The 17,640-nt window shown below is 42.9% G+C and overlaps 1 protein-coding gene across 1 annotated transcript; it reads right to left on the reverse strand.

The window, feature by feature from the left end:
• Positions 1-11,283: 11,283 nt before the first annotated feature.
• ODF4 (outer dense fiber of sperm tails 4) lies at positions 11,284-16,113 on the reverse strand. Its single transcript, XM_049860301.1, has 3 exons — positions 15,627-16,113; positions 11,677-11,811; positions 11,284-11,483 (listed from the first exon to the last, which is right to left on the reverse strand). Exons 1-3 carry the CDS (start codon positions 16,111-16,113, stop codon positions 11,284-11,286), a joined length of 822 nt encoding a protein of 273 aa, XP_049716258.1.
• Positions 16,114-17,640: the final 1,527 nt, after the last annotated feature.

Here is a 17,640-nt window from a genome sequence, read left to right on the forward strand (position 1 = left end):
AGTAATAGTACTACTGCCTTCCAATCCTGAAACATTGCCTCTCTGCCGGAAAAGGAATAGAGGGAATCACTCCAGACATCCGGAAGCTGCCACTCTCTTCCTCTCCAGAGGCAAGTGCTCTCTGTAACAGGGAGAGAGCCTCCCTGAAGTTCATTGTCAGCCTTGGCTTTTCCTTTTCCATCTCTCTTTACCACCCCCCACCTTCTACCGTATCAATTTCATTCGTTTATTCAACATTTTTAAGCACCTGCTATGTCTCAAAGGAGCCCGGGGCGGGGGCGCAGTGGTTAAGCACTTGGCTTCTAACTGAAAGGTCAGCAATTTGAACCCACCAGCCACTCCGCGGGAGAAAGATGTGGCAGCCTGCTTCTGTAGTGATTACAGCCTTGGAAACCCTATGGGGCAGTTCTACTCTGTCCTATAGGGTTGCTATGAGTCAGAATCAACTCAACAGCAACGGGTTTGGTTTTTTGTTTTTTTTTTTGAGGGGGGGACTGTGTGTCAGACATTGTGCTGGTCCGTGGTGGAACCAGCAAGTAATGGATCATGGTGAAGAGTCCTAGCTGCTGAGAAGAGGGCACAAAGCAAGTACTTCTAATTCTATTAAAGGGAGTGCTCAGTGAGGGCTCCACACAGAGGTAACTTAAACTAAGTTTTGAAGGAGTATTTGCACTTTACCAGTAAACATTTTCCATTCTGACTACTTTGTAGTAGAAGACTTATTACAGGGGAAATAGAATTGGCAGGATTGACAGTGGAGAAACCTGGTTAACTTCAGTCAAGTAATCGAAGTTAACACACTCGGTATAGGTATAAATGCTAGTGCCTCCTGACATGATGCACTGAGAAGAACACAATGTCATTTCTGTGATATTTCTGCCCAAAGTGCATTATCTAAATCTCATTATGAAGCAACATCAGACAAACCCAGATTGAGGTGCATTCTGCCAAAAAAAAAAAAATATATTGGTTCTTGAAAAGATCAACAACGTCAACAAACCTTTAGGTAGACTGGCCAAGAAAAAGAGAGGAAAGACTCAAATTACTTGCAAATAGTTTTAGCCAACTGTGCAGTTTGAGGGCACACAGTCCAGTTCACAAGACTGCCCTTACTCCTGACACCAATTACAAGTTCAGGGAATTTGTCAGGTTTGATGTTCAGGAATGGATCAATAACTTGAAATTTGCCTCCAAAATTGGAGGGTGCTGAGAGACCAAAGAAAGACTCGGACAATCAGTATGGCAGCAAAGGAGTCTTTACTAGGGAGATTTACATACCTAGCAGTGGTCCCCGGTAGCAGGAGGACCAAAGCAGATCTCCAAACCCAGCAGTAGCGGGGTGGAGGTTTTATAGTGGTCAAAGACAAAGGTGGCTCCAAGCCAGAGAGTTACATAAGAGTGCCTCAGCAAGGTCACATAACAGAGGCTTGCAAAACAGCTGCGAAATAACAGAAATAGCAGTGAGCTAACGGAAAGTGTGAAGGCAGCTGTGTTGGGCCTTGCAAAGCCTGTTTTCCCCTGATAATTCGCTAGAAGGACTCACAGAACTCACTGAAAGCTGTTACGTTCACAGTTGTTGTTTATTACAGGTAAAGGATACAAATTAAAATCAGCCAAGGGAAGAGACAAATAGGGTAGAGTCCAGGAAAAGTCCCAAACACAGAGCTCCTGTTGTTCTCTCCTCATGGAGTCATAGACAGCATTACTTTCCCAGAATTGATATATGACAACATTCATGGAGTATTGCCAACCAGAGGAACTCACCTGAGTCTTGGTGTCCAGGGGTTTTATTAGGGCTCAATCACATACTGCCTGCATAGTTGACCTTTATTTTCCAGTTCCTCTGGAGGTAAAACTAATACTGCATGGAGCAAAGTCCCCGTCATAAATCACATAACAATGTGACTATTTGGTGGTCGCCAATGCCCCTAGGAAAACAAAAACACTCCAAGTGCCTAAAGATCACTTACCAGTAGCTGAAGGCAAAGGCCAGGCCTCTCCTCCAGTAAGGTTAATTCTTCAGTATACATTACTACAATCAAGAATGAAAGAGGGGACATTACTACCAACCTTACAGAAAAAAAACAAAAAGGATTATGAGCCCTGGTGGCAAGGTGGTTAAGAGCTATGGCTGCTAGTTAGGCAGACATTTTGAGTCCACCAGCCCCATTTGTCTTCTCAAGCCACCCTTTGAAATCTTCTGTTCAGTTCTTTTACTTTATCATTTCTTCCTTTTTTTTTTTTTAGCTACTCAACATTCAAGAGCAAGTTTCAGAGTCTCTTCTGACATCCATTTTGGTCTTTTCTTTCTTTCCTATCTTTTTAATGACCTCTTGCTTTCTTCAGCTCCTGTCCTCCCCTGCCTTCTCATCTCACCTCCAGACAGGAGCTGCCCACATAGTCTCATGTGTCTACTTGAGCCAAGAAGCTCACTCCTCACCAGTATCATTTTCTGTCTTATAGTCCGGTCCAATCCCTGTCTGAAGAGTTGGCTTTGGGAATGGTTCCAGTCTTGGGCTAACAGAAGGACTGGGGACCACGACCTCTAGGGTCCCTCTAGTCTCAGTTAGACCATTAAGTTTGGTCTTTTTACAAGAATTTGAGGTCTGCATCCCACTGTTCTCCTGCTCCATCAGGGATTCTCTGTTGTGTTCCCTGTCAGGGCAGACATCAGTTGTAGCTGGGCACTGTCTAGTTCTTCCGGTCTCAGGCTGATGGAATCTCTGGTTTATGTGGCCCCTTCTGTCTCTTGGGCTCATATTTACCTTCTGTCTTTGGTGTTCTTCATTCAAATCTGTTCTTGAGATGGTCTCTAAATTCAGGTGGGGTGTACTAAAGGTCATACTTTGGCCTTCTTCGAATTGTTCTCATTTTCTTTAGTTTCCACTCGAACTTGCATACGAGCAATTGATGGTCTATTCTGCAGTTGGCCCCTGGCCTTGTTCTCACTGATATTGAGCTTTTCCATCATCTCTTTCCACAGATGTAGTCGATATGATTCCTGTGTATTCCATCTGGAGAAGTCCATATGTAGAGTCACCATTTACGTTGGTGAAAAAAGGTATTTGCAATGAAAAAGTCATTGGTCTTGCAAAATTCTATCATGCAATCTCTGACATCATTTCTATCACCAAGGTCATGTTTTCCAACTACCGATCCTTCTTCTTTGTTTCCAACTTTCGCATTCCAATCACCAGTAATTATCGTGTCCTGATTGCATGTTCGATCAATTTCAGACTGCAGAAGCTGGTAAAATCTTCAATTTCTTCATCTTTGGCTTTAGTAGTTGGTATCTCTCTTCCCCATCTCCACTTCTCTCACCTATTTGTTTAATCTCTTGTGTATCTCAAAAGAGATTGACTCAAAATACACCCTACACTAATCCTGACTCATTAACGTAACAAAGCCAACCCATTCCCAAATGCGATTATAACCACAGACATAGAGGCTAGGGTTTACCACACATATTTTGGAGGGACCCAATTCAATTCATAGTACCAATAGCTGATGTCATACTTAATGGTGAAAGACTGAACACTTTTCCCCTGAGATTACAAACAAAATAGGATGTCCACTCTCACCACTTCTTTTCAGCATTATATTGGAGGTTCTAGCCATGCAATTAGGCAAAAAAAAGAAAGAAAGAAAAGAGATCCAGATTAAAAAGGAAAAAATAAGCTATTTCCATTTGCAAATGACAGGATCTGGTATATCGAAAACCTTAAGGAATCTACAAAAAAATGAGAGCTAGTAAATGAGTTCAGCAAGATTGCAAAATACAAGATGAATATATAAAAATCAATTGTATTTCTATACATTTGTATGCTATACATTCTGCACAAACCAAACTAAAACCAAACCCATTGCTGTCGAGTCGATTCCAACTCATAGTGCGCTATAATACAGAGTAGAACTGCCACATACGGTTTCCAAGGAGCAGCTGGTGGATTCGAACTGCCAACCTTTTGGTTAGCAGCCCAACTCTTAGCCACTCTGCCACCAGGGCTCCACATTCTATACTAGCAATAAAAATTTTCAAAAAATAAGTTAACTATTCCATTTACTATAGCATCAAAAATAATTACTTAGGAATATATTTAACAAAAGGAGTACAAGACTCGTATACTGAAAACTACAAACATCATCAAAAGACATTAAAGAAGATCTAAATAAATGGAAAGATATCTCATGTTCATAGACTGAAAGGCTTAATAAGATGGCAGTACTCCCCAAAGTGACCTATAGATTCAATGCAATGCCTTTCAAATTCCCAACTGCCTTTTTTATAGAAATTGACAAAATGATACTAAAATTCATATGGAAATTCAAGGGGTCCTGAATAGTCAAAACAATTTTGGAAAAGAAAGGCAAAGTTAGAGGACTCACACTTCCCAATTTCAAAACTTACTACAAAGCTACAATAGTTCAAACAGTGTGATACTGGCAGAAGGACAGGCATACAGATCAATGGGATGGAATTGAGAGTCCAGAAATAAGCTCATGCCTTTATGGTCAATTTTTTACCAGGATGCCAAGTCCTCTCAACAAGGAAAGAACAGTCTTTTCAACAAGTGATGCTGGCACAACTGAATATTCATATGCAAAAGAATGAACCTGGACCACTACCCCACGCCATTACAAAAACTAACTCAATTGGACTCAGGACCAATATGTATAAGCTAAAACTCTCAGAAGAAAACATAGACGCAAATCTTTGTGACTCTGGATTAAGCAATTGTTTCTTAAATATAACACCAAAAGCACAAGCAACCAAAGAATGGGTAGATAGATTGGACTTCATCAAAATTAAAAAATTTAATGCTTCAAAGGGCACCATCAAGAAACTTAAAAGACAGCCCACAGAAAGGCAGATATATTTGCAAATCACATATCTGATAAGAGACTAGTATCAGAACATGTAAAGAACTCTTACAACTCAACAATAAAAGATAAACAACCCAATTAAAATATGGGCAAAAGATTTGAATAGGTATTTCTCCAAAGAAGGTAGACAAATGGCCAATAAGCACATGAAAGATGCTCAACATCATTAGGGAAATGGAAGTCAAAACCACAATCAGACACCATATTACACCAGTTGTCGCTGTGTCGGCTCTGACTCATAGCAACCCTATATGTGTCGGAGTAGAACTGTGCTCCATAGAATTTTCAATGGCTGATTTTTCTGAAGTAGATCACCAGGCCTTTCTTCCACAGCACCAGTGGGTGTGTTGGAACTGTCAACCTTTAGGTTAGTATTCAAGTGCAAATCACTGCACCATCCACAGACCTTGCTTATGGGTACAAAGTTTCTTTTTAGGGTGATGAAAATATTCCAGAATTGGACAGCGATGATGGCTGCATAACCTTAAAACCACTGAATTGTACACATTAAAATGGTGAATTTTGTAGTATATGAATTATATCCCTAAATTTCTTATTTTCTTACCAAGCCATGGAGACTCACTCCTGGGCAGAAATAGGACTGAGTCCTAGCCAAGGAATTTTTTAAATTTTCCAGCCGGATTTCAGAATTGCTATGGACCAGTGACTCCTATAGGCATCTCATTTATCTCCTGCTTTTTAAACATGCGTATCTCTAATGGTTACCCTATGCCTGGTCCCTCCACCATATTTTGGGTATGCGAGGGGCAGATAACTTGTCTCTTTGGCTCACGGGTATTCAGATTGAGAGGAACTGTACTGGACACCCGAAGAGCCTCTTGACAAAATTCTGAACTTTTAACTGTTACTGTAATGGAATGAGACTTTGGGGGACTTGGTAGGAGTAACTGTATTTTTTTAATAGATTTTATTTTTTAGAGAAGTTTTAGGTTTACAGAAAAATTATACAGAAGGTACAGAGAGTTCTCCCTCCCCTGAATACTATTTCTCCTCTTACTAACATCTTGCATTGATGCGGAACATTTGTTACAGCTGATAAACCAATACTGATACTGATACTAAAGTCCATTAGGGTTCACTCTTTGCGTTCTACAGTCCTTTGGGTTTTGACAAATGCATAAGGTCATGTGTCCACCATTACAGTATCACATAGGATAGCTTCACTGCCCTAAAAATTCCCTGTGCTCCTCCTATTCATCCCTCCCTCCGTCCCTCCTCCTAAACCCCTGGGAACCACTGGTCTTTTTACTGCCTCTATACTTATAAAAAAAAAAAAAAAAATTTTATAGTTTTGCTTTTTCCAGAATGGTATATAGTTGGAATCATACAGTATATTGCCTTTTCAGACTGACTTCTTTCACTTAGCATTCTGCATTTAAGGTTCCTTCATGTCTTCTTGTGGTTTGATAGCTCATTTCTTTATATTGCTAAATAATATTCCATTGTATGGATGTACAGCTTGTTTATTCATCCACCTACTGAAGGACATTTTGGTTGCTTCCAATTTTTTGCAGCTATGAATAAAGCTGCTGTAAACATTCATGTGCAGATTTTTACGTAGACACACATTTTCAACTCATTTAGGTAGATACTGGAAACCCTGGTGGCGTAGTGGTTAAGTGCTATGGCCACTAACCAAAAGGTTGGCAGTTTGAATCTGCCAGACACTCCTTGGAAACTCTACAGGGCAGTTCTACTCTGTCCTATAAGGTCGCTATGAGTCGGAATCAACTCGACGGCAGTGGGTTTTTTTTTTTGGTAGTTACCTAGAAGCACAATTGGGGATCATATGATAAGTCTCTGTTTAGCTTTGTAAGAAACTGCCAGACTGTCTTCCAAAACAGCTGTAGCATTTTGCATTCCCACCAGCAATGAGTAAGAGTTCCTGTTGCTCCACATCCTCACCAGCATTTGGTGCTGTCAGTGTTTTCCATCCTAGCCATTCTGGTAGATATGTAATGGCATTGCATTGTTTTAGTTTGCAATTCCCTGATGCCATATGATGTAGAGTACCTTTTCATATGCTTATTTGTCGTGTGTATATCTTCTTGGGTGTGGTGCCTGTTCATATATTTTGCCCACTTTTAATTGGGTTGCTTATTTGGTGACTGTTGAGTTTCAAGAGTTCTTTGTGTATTTTTGTACAAGTCCTTTATCAGTTATGTGTTTTGTAAATATTTTTTCCCAATCTGTGGCTTGGCTTTTCGTTCACTTAGCAGTGTCTTTTGCAGCGCAGAAGTTTTTTTTTTTTTTTTTAATTGTGCTTTAACTGAAAGTTTACAGTACAAATTAGTTTCTCATTCAAAAATGTATACACAAATTGTTTTGTGGCATTGGTTCAATCCCTGCAATGTGTCAACACTCTCCCCCTTTCCCTTTACACTCCGGGTTGCCTGTGTCCATTCATCCAATTTTTCTGTCCCTTTCTGCCTCCTCATCTTTGCTTTTGGGCAGGTGTTGCCCATTTAGTCTCATATACTTGATTGAATTAAGAAACACGTTCCTAATGTGTGTTATTGTTTGTTTTATAGGCCTGTCTGATTTTTGGTTGAAAGGTGGACTTCAGAAGTGGCTTCAGTTCTGTGTTAGCAGGGTGTCCGGGGGCGTTAGCCTTGGGAGTTCCTCCAGTCTCTGTCAAACCAGTAAGTCTGGCCTATTTCTGAGAATTTTAATTTTGTTCTACATTTTTCTCTCACTCTGTCTTGGATCCTCACTTGTGATCCCTGAGCCATGGTGGTGGTAGCCAGGCACCATCTAGTTCTTCTGGGCTCAGGCTGGTGGAGGTTCTGGATCATGTGGCCCATTAGTCCTTTGGATGAGTATTTTTTGTGTCTTTGGTTTTCTGCATTATCCTTTGCTCTGAACAGGATGGGACCAATAGATGTATCTTAGATGGTCACTCACAAGCTTTTAAGACCCCAGATGCTACTCACCAAGGTAGGATGTAGAACATTTTCTTTATGAACTATGGTATGCCAGTTGAGCTAGATATCCCCCCAAGACCATGGTCCCCAGTCCTCAGCCCCAGTAACTTTATCCCTCAAGGTATTTGGATGTGTCTAGGAAGCTTCTCTGACTTTGCCTTTGTCAAGTTGTGCTGACTTCCCCTATAATGTGTGTTGTCATTGCCTTCACCAAAATTAACACTTACCTACTATCTAGTTGGAAACTCTGGTGGCATAGTGGTTAAGTGCTATGGCTGCTAACCAAAAGGTCAGCAGTTCAAATCCGCCAGGCACTCCTTGGAAACTCTGCGGGGCAGTTCTACTCTGTCCTATAGGGTCGCAATGAGTCGGAATCGACTCGATGGCAGTGGGCACTATCTAGTTAGTGGTTTTCCCTCATAACCATCAAAGATTGTTTTTTTCTGTGTGTAAATATTTTCTTGGGTTTTTATAATAGTGGTCTCATACAATATTTGTCCTTTTGTGATGGATTCATTTCACTCAGCATAATGCCCTCCAGATTCATCCATGTTATGAGGAGCTTCACAGATTCATCGTTGTTCTCTATTGTTGTATTCCATTGTGTGTATGTACCACAGTTTGTTTATCCATTCATCTGTTGATGGGCACTTAGGTTGTTTCCATCTTTTTGCCATTGTGAATAATGCTGCAATGAACATGGATGTGCGTATGTCTATTCTTGTGATGGCTCTTGTTTCTCTAGGATATATTCCTAGGAGTAGGATTGCTGGATTATATGGTATTTCTATTTCTAGCTTTTTAAAGGGGGCCCCATATTGTTTTTCATAGTGGTTGTACCATTGTACCTTCCCACCAGCAGTGCATAAGAATTCCAATCTCCCCTTAACCTTTCCAACATTTGTTATTTTCTGTTCTGTTTGTTTGTTTGTTTTTAGTGCCAGTAATGTCGGGATAGGTGGTATCTCACTGTGTTTTGATTTGCATTTCTCTAATGACTAATGATCGAGAGCATTTCCTCATGTGTCTGTTAGCTGCCTGAATGTCTTCTGTGATGAAGTGTCTGTTCATATCCTTTGCGCATTTTTTATTGGGTTATTTGTCTTTTTGTTGTTGAGGTGTTGAAACATTCTATAGATTTTAGAGATCGACCATATTTAGATGTGCCATAGCCAGTATTTTTTCCCCCAGTTCATAAATTCTCTTTTAACTCTTTTAGTGAAGTTTTTTGTTGAGCATGAGTGTTTACTCTGTAGGAGCTCCCAGTTATCTAGTTTATCTTCTGATGTTTGCACATCGTTAGTTATGGTTTGTATTGTAGTTACGCCATGTCTTAGTGCCACTAGCACTGTCCCTATTTTTTCTTCCATGATCTTTATCTTTTTATGTTTTATATTTAGGTCTTTGATCCATTTTGAGTTAGTTTTCGTGTATAGTGTGATGTATGGGTCCTGTTTCACTTTTTTATAGAATGACATCCAGTTTGGCCAGAACCATTTGTTAAAAAGACTGTATTTTCCCCATTTAATGGACTTTGGTCCTCTGTCAAAGATTAGCTGACCGTAGGTGGATGGATTTATGTCTGGGTTTTCAATTCTGTTCCATTGGTCTTCGTGTCTATCATTGTACCAGTACCAGGCTGTTTTGACTATTGTGGCTGTAGAGTAGGTTCTGAGATCAGGTAGTGTAAGGTCTCCTACTTTGTTCTTTTTCCTCAATAATGTTTTGCTTAACTGGGGCCAGAGCAGACGTTTTTTAATTTTATCACATTGTCTTTTATGAATGGTGATTTTGGTGCTGTATCTAAAAATCATCACCAAACCCAAGGCAACCTAGATTTTCTCCTAGGTTATCTTCTGCGGAATCTTGGTGACACATTGGTTAAAAGCTCAGCTGCTCACCAAAAGATTGGCAGTTTGAATCCACTACTCCTTCCTCGGAAACCCTATGGGGCAGGTCTACTCTGTCCTATAGGGTCACTATGAGTCAAAATAAACTCAACAGCAATGGTTTTTGTTTATTTTGCTTGGGCACACAAAGTACAGAGTTGTGGAATGTCTGTTCTTCCGAATTTCCCAGCCTCTATATTAGATTTTTTGGAGCCCTGGTGACCCAGTGGTTAAGAGCATGGCTGCTAACCAAAAGGTTGGAAGTTCAAATCCACCAGCAGCTCCTCGGAAACCCTACGGGCAGTTCTACTCTCTTCTGTAGGGGCACTATGAGTCGGAATTGACTCAATGGCAACGGGTTTGGTTTTTTGGTACATTAGGTTCTTTGCTCACAATATTTGCTTGGAACTAGGTAAGAAATTCCAGAACTTCTGATCAAGTATGATAGGAGTAAGAATCCTAAAAGGGACCCAAATCAAATAGAAATTAATCACATATATTAGGTCAAACCATATGAAATTGCCAATATTTAACTGCTAAAACAGCAGGGCTATATGGTTCAATCTAATAATACACATATTTGGAACATATCCAACCCACTCCCAATTTTTCCCTGCACTCCTCTAGCAAGCTGGTATTGTGACTCCAGTTGGATGGATATTATATGACAAAGATCAATCACTGGTGCCCTCCTGGGCAGCAGGCCTCTCTGTGCGAGATGTCTGAATTTCAACAGGCATGGCCAGTGCTGACTAAGCTGGCTTCTGTGTGTCTTTGTGAGACTGAGTTTATACCCTAAATGTGCAGTTTGTCTTTTGGGCTTAGGGTTTGACCCTAATCCTTTCCTCTCTTGTCATGTTTGATTCCCACTGTTAGAGGGTGAAGGACAAGAGAGGCTTAACTGGAGAGCTTTAGCAGCCAGGGGCAGTGAGGTGGTGGCAGAAGCCAGGCACAGGGCTGGAATTGCTGTCCAGGACACACCCCTGGGCTGACCACTATGTGATACAGCCTTTCCACCTAGTTTGCTCTCAGTTTGTAACCTGCCTCTTACTCTGGGTCCATTTTGCTTTTGAATTCTTCACTGTGAAAAAATCAACAAGTTCATAAGTGGTATCACTGTCCCGGTCAGCTATGACTCCCCACGTTCACTGACTAACACATACTGGCACAGGACAACACAAAGTAGAAAGTGGCTTAGCTCTAGAGAGGCGTTTGCTCGTGTACAAGTATACTGAGGCAGAGACTTGGCAGGTTCAGGGACCAAAGGGTGCCAAAAGGCTCCTGGAAGGGAGAACTGGGAAACCATCTTGTTCTTTCTCCCCTCCTGCCTCCCCGCTACCAAATTCCAGTTTGCCTCAATAACTGCCAGACATGACAAGGAAGAGACAGACAATTTATTTCACATCACCCAAGCTGGAGCCAAGGCAGGAACACGGAAGAGGAGTGCAAGCTGGCCTAAAGTCCTTCTGCTCCTGATTCCTCCCACTGATGAGAAGACAACCTGTTCAGGGGTAGGGAAAGGGTGAGGAGAGGGATTCAGATGAACGGACAGAGCCTGGTGGTGCCTAGGAGCCCTCAGAAATGGTTACAGGGACGTCTTCTTTTTTCTCAGAGTTCGGGGGTTCCATCTGGCTGCCTATGATCTCTGTGTTCTCACTCAGGGAGCCTCTGGGGGAGCCGAAACTGCTCCTGCACGACACGGTGTCAAAGGGATGCGTCAGAACCAGACTCCAGAAATTTTTTTGGTTGAAGTAGCAAAGGATGGCTGAGAAAGGACAGAGAATGGGAGAGGGGAAAGTTGGAGAGTGCAGGGGAAAGTGACAAGCAGGGTGAGGCCACAGGTAAGATAAGTCCCGAAGAACATATCCCTGAGGATTGACACCTGCCTTCCTCCACACTTTCTCTGCCCTGACCCATCCGTGTCCCCTTCTCCCCCCAGGACCCTCCTGGCCACTTACCACAGGTGACATATAGGAGAAACACCAGCCAACCAATGAAATAGCTCCAGCCAATGGGGATCGATAAATTCCTCTTCCACTCAAAGATCCAGAGGTTAATTGGAAACAACATGAGGGTGAAGAAAATGAAGGTGACTGGGAGACAGGAAGTGGAGAGGTCTCATTCTTATCCAAGAATCCCACAGGGACTCTTCCTCATCTGCAAAGCTACAGCCACAAACCACAACTCCCTTCACCACACATAGAGATATGGCCCCAGAGGTTCATGGGAATCAGCCCCTCCACCTCCGCCTCTCAAGATGCCGGGAAATGATGTATCACAATTCTCAGCCAACAACTATTAGTCCTGTTCTCCCACCACCCACAAAACCTCTACGAAAGGAAAAGGGAGAAGCGCCCAGGAAGGAGTGGGTTAGGAGAAACTAAGAACCTTTTCCAGAGCTAGGCGGCACCTTCACAGAGGCTCATGATGGTCCCAATCCAGATAAAGGAAGGCAATCTTTGAAGACCAGGCAAGTATGGCAGGTGCAACCAGATGGTGAGAACAAAGCCCAGCCCAAGGGCCAAGCAGAAGCTTATTTCGGCCACCCCGTAGGGTGACTGACTTGTCCATTGCTTAGAAGTCTCTGGGGGAATGAGAAAACAAAATGAACCAAAGATTCACAAAGGAGGAAATGTAATCAAATAGGCAGATACAAGATAATGTTCAGGTTCATTAATAACCAAAGATATGCAAATTTGAAACCAACAGTGAAATACCACTTTTACTTATTAAACAAGCAAAGATTCCTGATACCAAGATTGTTTGGCAATACCAACCACACGAAAAAGAAGACCTCAGGAGAAAAAATGGACAGAGGACTTGAACTGAAGTTCTCAAAAGAAGAAATCTGAATGTCCAATAAACATATGCAACCCAACACAACGGTGTGCAAATTAGATGAGTTGTTTTTAATCTATCGGATTAACAAAGATCAATACTAAATTGATGATACCAAGTGTAGGAGAGGTACTCTTACACACTGCTGGTGGGCAGCAGTTCTGGTGGTTTGGCACAAAGTGTCAAAAAATCCAAATTGTTAAGGCCCTGTGACCTAGCAACGCTTCTTAAAAATTGTGTTAAGGAAATAATCAGATACGTGCCAAAATCTGTGTAGGAGGATCTTCTTTGCAGAGATATTTATATGTCCAATAAGAGATTTGTTAAATAAGTTATTGTTAGTTGCCACGGAGTTTGCCCCCAACTTGTGGTGACCCCGTGCGCAAGGGGGTCAGACCATTGTGATCCACAGGGTTTTCATCGGCTGATTTTCAGAAGTAGATTGCCGGGCCTTTCTTCCTAGTCCATCTTAGACTGGAAGCCCTGCTGAAACCTGCTCAGTATCACAGCAACACAGAAACCCCCACTAACAGAGGAGTGGTAACCGAGGTGCAAATCATAGAATACCCACACATTAGATTATCGTTAAAAATGGCGACATGATAGGTGCTTGTCTCCAAAGGGAACGTCCCTGGTGCCGGCGGTGGCCTCTGGGGAGGGAGGCTGAAAGAGGGGATAGGAGACTAACTTCGCTGTATGATGTTTCATAGTTTTTTAATTTTTTACTCTGTTGATATACTACCTAATCAAATAAAATTTAAAATTTAGTGATGTTATAGAAGAATTATTTAATGACATGAGTAAAAGCTTACAACTGAAAAGTGGAGTTTGCAAAATAGAACGAATAGAATGATGGCAATTTTGAAAACACATAAAAATCATTTATGCTTATATAGTGTATAAATATTTAAATATAAATATATGTAAAAGACCAGAAAGTAAACCCATTACCATGTCAACAGTGATTATACCTGTGTGGGGAAACTTTAGGTGATTTTTATTCTTTTTCTTAAACTGGTCTGTATTTCTCGTAATAACTGTGTGACTTCTTTTTACTCAGAAAAAAAATTGTGTGTTTAAAGTTGACAATCACTGCTGGCAAAGGTACAAAGAAACAAGCCTTCTCACACATTGTTAGTGGAAGTGTACATTGCTATACTACTTTTTGAAATCAATACGGAAAATTTTACTAAGAACTTTAAAATATTTGCTCTCTCTGGTTCAGTAAACCCACTCTGGGAATCTGTCCTAAAGAATGAACACTAAATACAGGAGAAGCTTTACGATTAACAAGCTTTATTGGCCCTTTTTTTTTTCAAATATGAAATTGGAAATAAATTTGCCAAGAATAGGGAAATAGCCAAGATGATGAATCTATAAAATTGAATATCATAGTCTTCTATAGGAGCCCTGGTGTGCAGTGGTAAAGAGCTATGACTGCTAACCAAAAGGTCAGCAGTTCGAATCCACCAGCCACTCCTTGGAAGCCCTGTGGGGCAGTTGTACTCCGTCCTATAGGGTCGCTATGAGTTGGTATTGACTCGACCGCAGTGGGTTTAGTTTTTAGTCATTTATAATGAGGAAATGTTTATTATGTATTATAAAGATCATTTTAAAAGCATATGACATTGCTTATGAAAAATGATTATAATTACGTAAAAAACATTCAAAGCTTCTTCAATTAAGTGTGCATCAGGCTGTTACTAGTGGCTGTCTTTTTGCTGGGGAAAAGCAGTCAATCGTGGCAGTTTCATCTGGTTCAACCTAATAGCTTTATAGCCTTGAGCAAGGCGCTTAGTCTCTCTGAGTCTCAGTTTTCTCATCTGTAACCAAAAGGTTGGCAGTTCGAATCTGCCAGGCGCTCCTTGGAAACTATGGGGCGGTTCTACTCTGTCCTACAGGGCCGCTATGAGTCGGACTCGACTGCACTGGGTGTGTGTACAATATAAGGATGATTATCCCTAGCTCTTAGGGGTGACTGAGGATTAAACTGGACAAACAGAGTAAGTGTGCAATATGATAGCTGCTGTTCCCCACATTTATTGTAAAAAGGATGCATTACTTTCATAACTGGAGAAAATAATAACTGTGTAACTTTATTTACTGTCTTATAACGTTAAGGAGAGTGAAAAAATAGCAATGGGGGTCAAAAGCTCTGATTTTCCAAAGCCCTGGTTTTTCAAATTCATGGTGACCCCAAGTATGTCAGAGTGCACCCCGCTCCGTGGGGTGTTCAATGGCTGATTCTTCAGAAGTAGATCAGCAGGCCTTTCTTCTGAGGCACCTCTGGGTGGGCTTGAACCTCCAACCTTTTGGTTAATAGTTGAGTGCATTAACTTTTTTGCGCCACCCAGGGGAAAAGGAAGGAACAGGGAAACCAAACCTGGAGACAGGAAAAGCTCTCGGAGACCCAGAGCTGACCCAGAAAAGCAAGGCCTGAGGCTGAAGGGAAAGAAAGTGGCTGGGGCCAGGGCATTGCGGGGAGGATTTCAGGGACTCCTCTCAACGTCTGGGTCTGTGAGACTAGGGGAAGGAAACCCCTACCTCCTTGGGGCTCCTGGTTCTTCTCCCAAGAAAAGTGATGCATTGTGGGGTTATGGAGTTTCTGGGTGACTCAACTATTAACCAAAAGATTTGCAGTTCTGAATGCACCAGAGGCCTTGAAGGAAAGGGCTTGGTGATCTGCTTCCAAAAGCTCACAGCCTTGAAAACCCTATGGGGCACAGTTCCACACACGGGATCACCCTGCATCAGAATCGATTCATTGTCAACTCGTTTGGTTTTCTATTTTTTCACGTGTGCGAAAAAGTCCACGCCCCACACAACTTTTTGATAAGCACTGACTTGACATGAGCCTTGTTAAAAGCAGTTGACATTTTTCGATGGGTCAGGCAAATTGATTTGGCCTGGCTGGGGGAGGAAAAGCGACCCTTGAGGGTCTCATTGCCAGCGGAGCTATGTTGTGGGCCGGGAAGAGGGATGCCCGAGGGAGGGGGCCATGCCACCAGAAGGGAGGATGCAGAGGCCATGGCAACCTGGAGGCCCTGAGTGGGGTGGGGCTGGGCCTTACCTTTCCCGTGCTCTAGGGTGTAACAGCTCCTGGATTTGCAAATCTGCAGGAGCCCCATGGACATGATATGGGCCTTGGTGTGGATCATGGCAGTGACATTCACCGGCCAGCGCTGGTAGAAGCGGCTTCTGGAGAGGTTCAGCCATTTCTTGGAGAAGGCCATCACAAGCAGCAGGATGAAGGCGATCAGGCTGAGCTCCGAGGCCAGCACCTGTGATATCCAGCTGGAGCTAGACGTCCATCGTATGGGCAGCATGATGCCCTGGCTGTGAGCCGCAGCCAGCTGCTTGCTACCATTAGACGTGGAGGCCGCAACCTCCTCTTTTATCCCAGGCTTGCTGCCACCCCATTCGGCTTCCCAGCCCTCCCCTTCCTTGCCAGGCCTCTGCTGCTCACCCCTTTCTCCTCCTGACCCCTGGAACTCATCCCAAAGGCCCCTGTTCCCTTCTGAAGAATGCCTTCTCTCCTTCTCTATCGTCCACCACATCTCCCTGTTCCCTTGCCAGGCTCAGTTGTCCTGCGTCTTTTAAATATTTTCATCAGGCAGAGCAGTTGCCATCACAGGGCCTGGAGTCTGGCACCTTATTAGGCACCTGAGCACCCGATCCTGGGAAAGGCCCCCAACCCACTCACAGGACAGAGCCCCTAACTGTCATGGAATATTCCTGGAGGCAGTGAGATGGGGGAGGGGGGGCCCACGGCCCTTCACCTTCAATCCAACTCTTCTGCTCCTTCGGGCCCCAGCTCGGAACTGTAGATCCGATGTCTCCCTTCAGCTTCTGGCCTCCCGTTGCCCAAGAACAATGGTCTCTGAGACTCTCTATCTCTCTTCCCATTTCCTCCTCTGCCCTAACCCGGACCCCAAGTGCTCACTGTTGGGGAGGGGAAGGAAAAGAGGCTTATCCCCAGAAGAACACCCCTCCATTGCTCTTGGGGCCCCTGGATGGCATGAAAAGTTAAGTGCTCTATTATTAACCTAGAGGTTGAGGGTTTGAACCCACCCAGAGGCACCTAGGAAGAAAGGCCTGGCAATCTACTTCCCAAAGGTCACAGCCTTAAACACCTTAAGGAATGCAGTTTGACTCTGCACACATGGGGTCTCCATGAGTCAGAACTGACTCTACAACAACTGGTTCGGTTTTGGTTTTCCCCATCACTCCTTGGAAACGTCTTCGAAACGTGTAATCAACCTCTCGCTGCTTTCCACCACCCTCCCTCCCCCGACTTGCTTCTGCTTCACAGTCTCCAGTCCCTTCCCTCTGTTTCTTCTTCCCTTCACTTCTTTTCTCGGCACCAGAAGGGGGTGTACACAGTATGGGGAGGGGGTGCGAGCGTGTCAAGCAGCCTGAGAAGATTTTTCCAGCCTCCCTTTTAAGTTATAGGAAGACAAATCTGAGTCATCAATGATATCCTAGTGCTAGTGGCTTCTAGACCTCGGCTTAAAAAGAAAAGCCAAACCCACTGCAGTCAAGTCGATTCCAACTCATGGCAACTCCACGTGCTATAGAGTAGAACTGCTCCATAGGGTTTCCTTCGCTGTAATTTTTACGGAAGCAGGCCCTGCTTCAGCACCGATGGGTTCAAATCACCAACTTTTAGGTCAATGGTCGAGTGCAAACTGTTTGCACCACCCAGGAAGCCCAGATCTCAGCTAGGCCCCTAGAATTCTTGAAGTAGAGAAAACATATTTTCTTTAGTGTTTTAGTATTGAAGTAGAGAGAATGTATTTTCTAATGTCTTAGTATAACTGTATAAGCTAGTCTTTGAAATGTAATTCCTTGCTCTGGAATCTGTCCCATGATTGTTCCTTTAAAGAAAAATAAGGTAATCAATTTTTAGTTGCTGATTAATCTATGTTCCTCTCCCAAGGAAAAAACACACAAAACTGAGGTGGCTGAACAAAGCTTAGATCCATCTTGTAACAGAAACCAGGATGGCATGAAGAGACTTGCAGGACTCCAAGATGGCATGAGGAGACTTGCAGGACTTCAATAATAGACCACTTTATCCCGTC

Source organism: Elephas maximus, chromosome 19, assembly GCF_024166365.1.
Source record: "Elephas maximus indicus isolate mEleMax1 chromosome 19, mEleMax1 primary haplotype, whole genome shotgun sequence".
NCBI classification, from domain to species: Eukaryota; Metazoa; Chordata; class Mammalia; order Proboscidea; family Elephantidae; genus Elephas; species Elephas maximus.

Excerpts from the sequence above, each read along its gene's own strand:
- ODF4 (XM_049860301.1), bottom strand. The coding sequence starts at position 16,113 with ATGTGGTGGACGATAGAGAAGGAGAGAAGGCATTCTTCAGAAGGGAAC. Across the intron at positions 11,812-15,626 it reads CACCCTAGAGCACGGGAAAG|TCACCTTCATTTTCTTCACC; the intron begins GTAAGGCCCAGC and ends CCTGTCTCCCAG. Across the intron at positions 11,484-11,676 it reads TCTCCTATATGTCACCTGTG|CCATCCTTTGCTACTTCAAC; the intron begins GTAAGTGGCCAG and ends GTCCTTTCTCAG.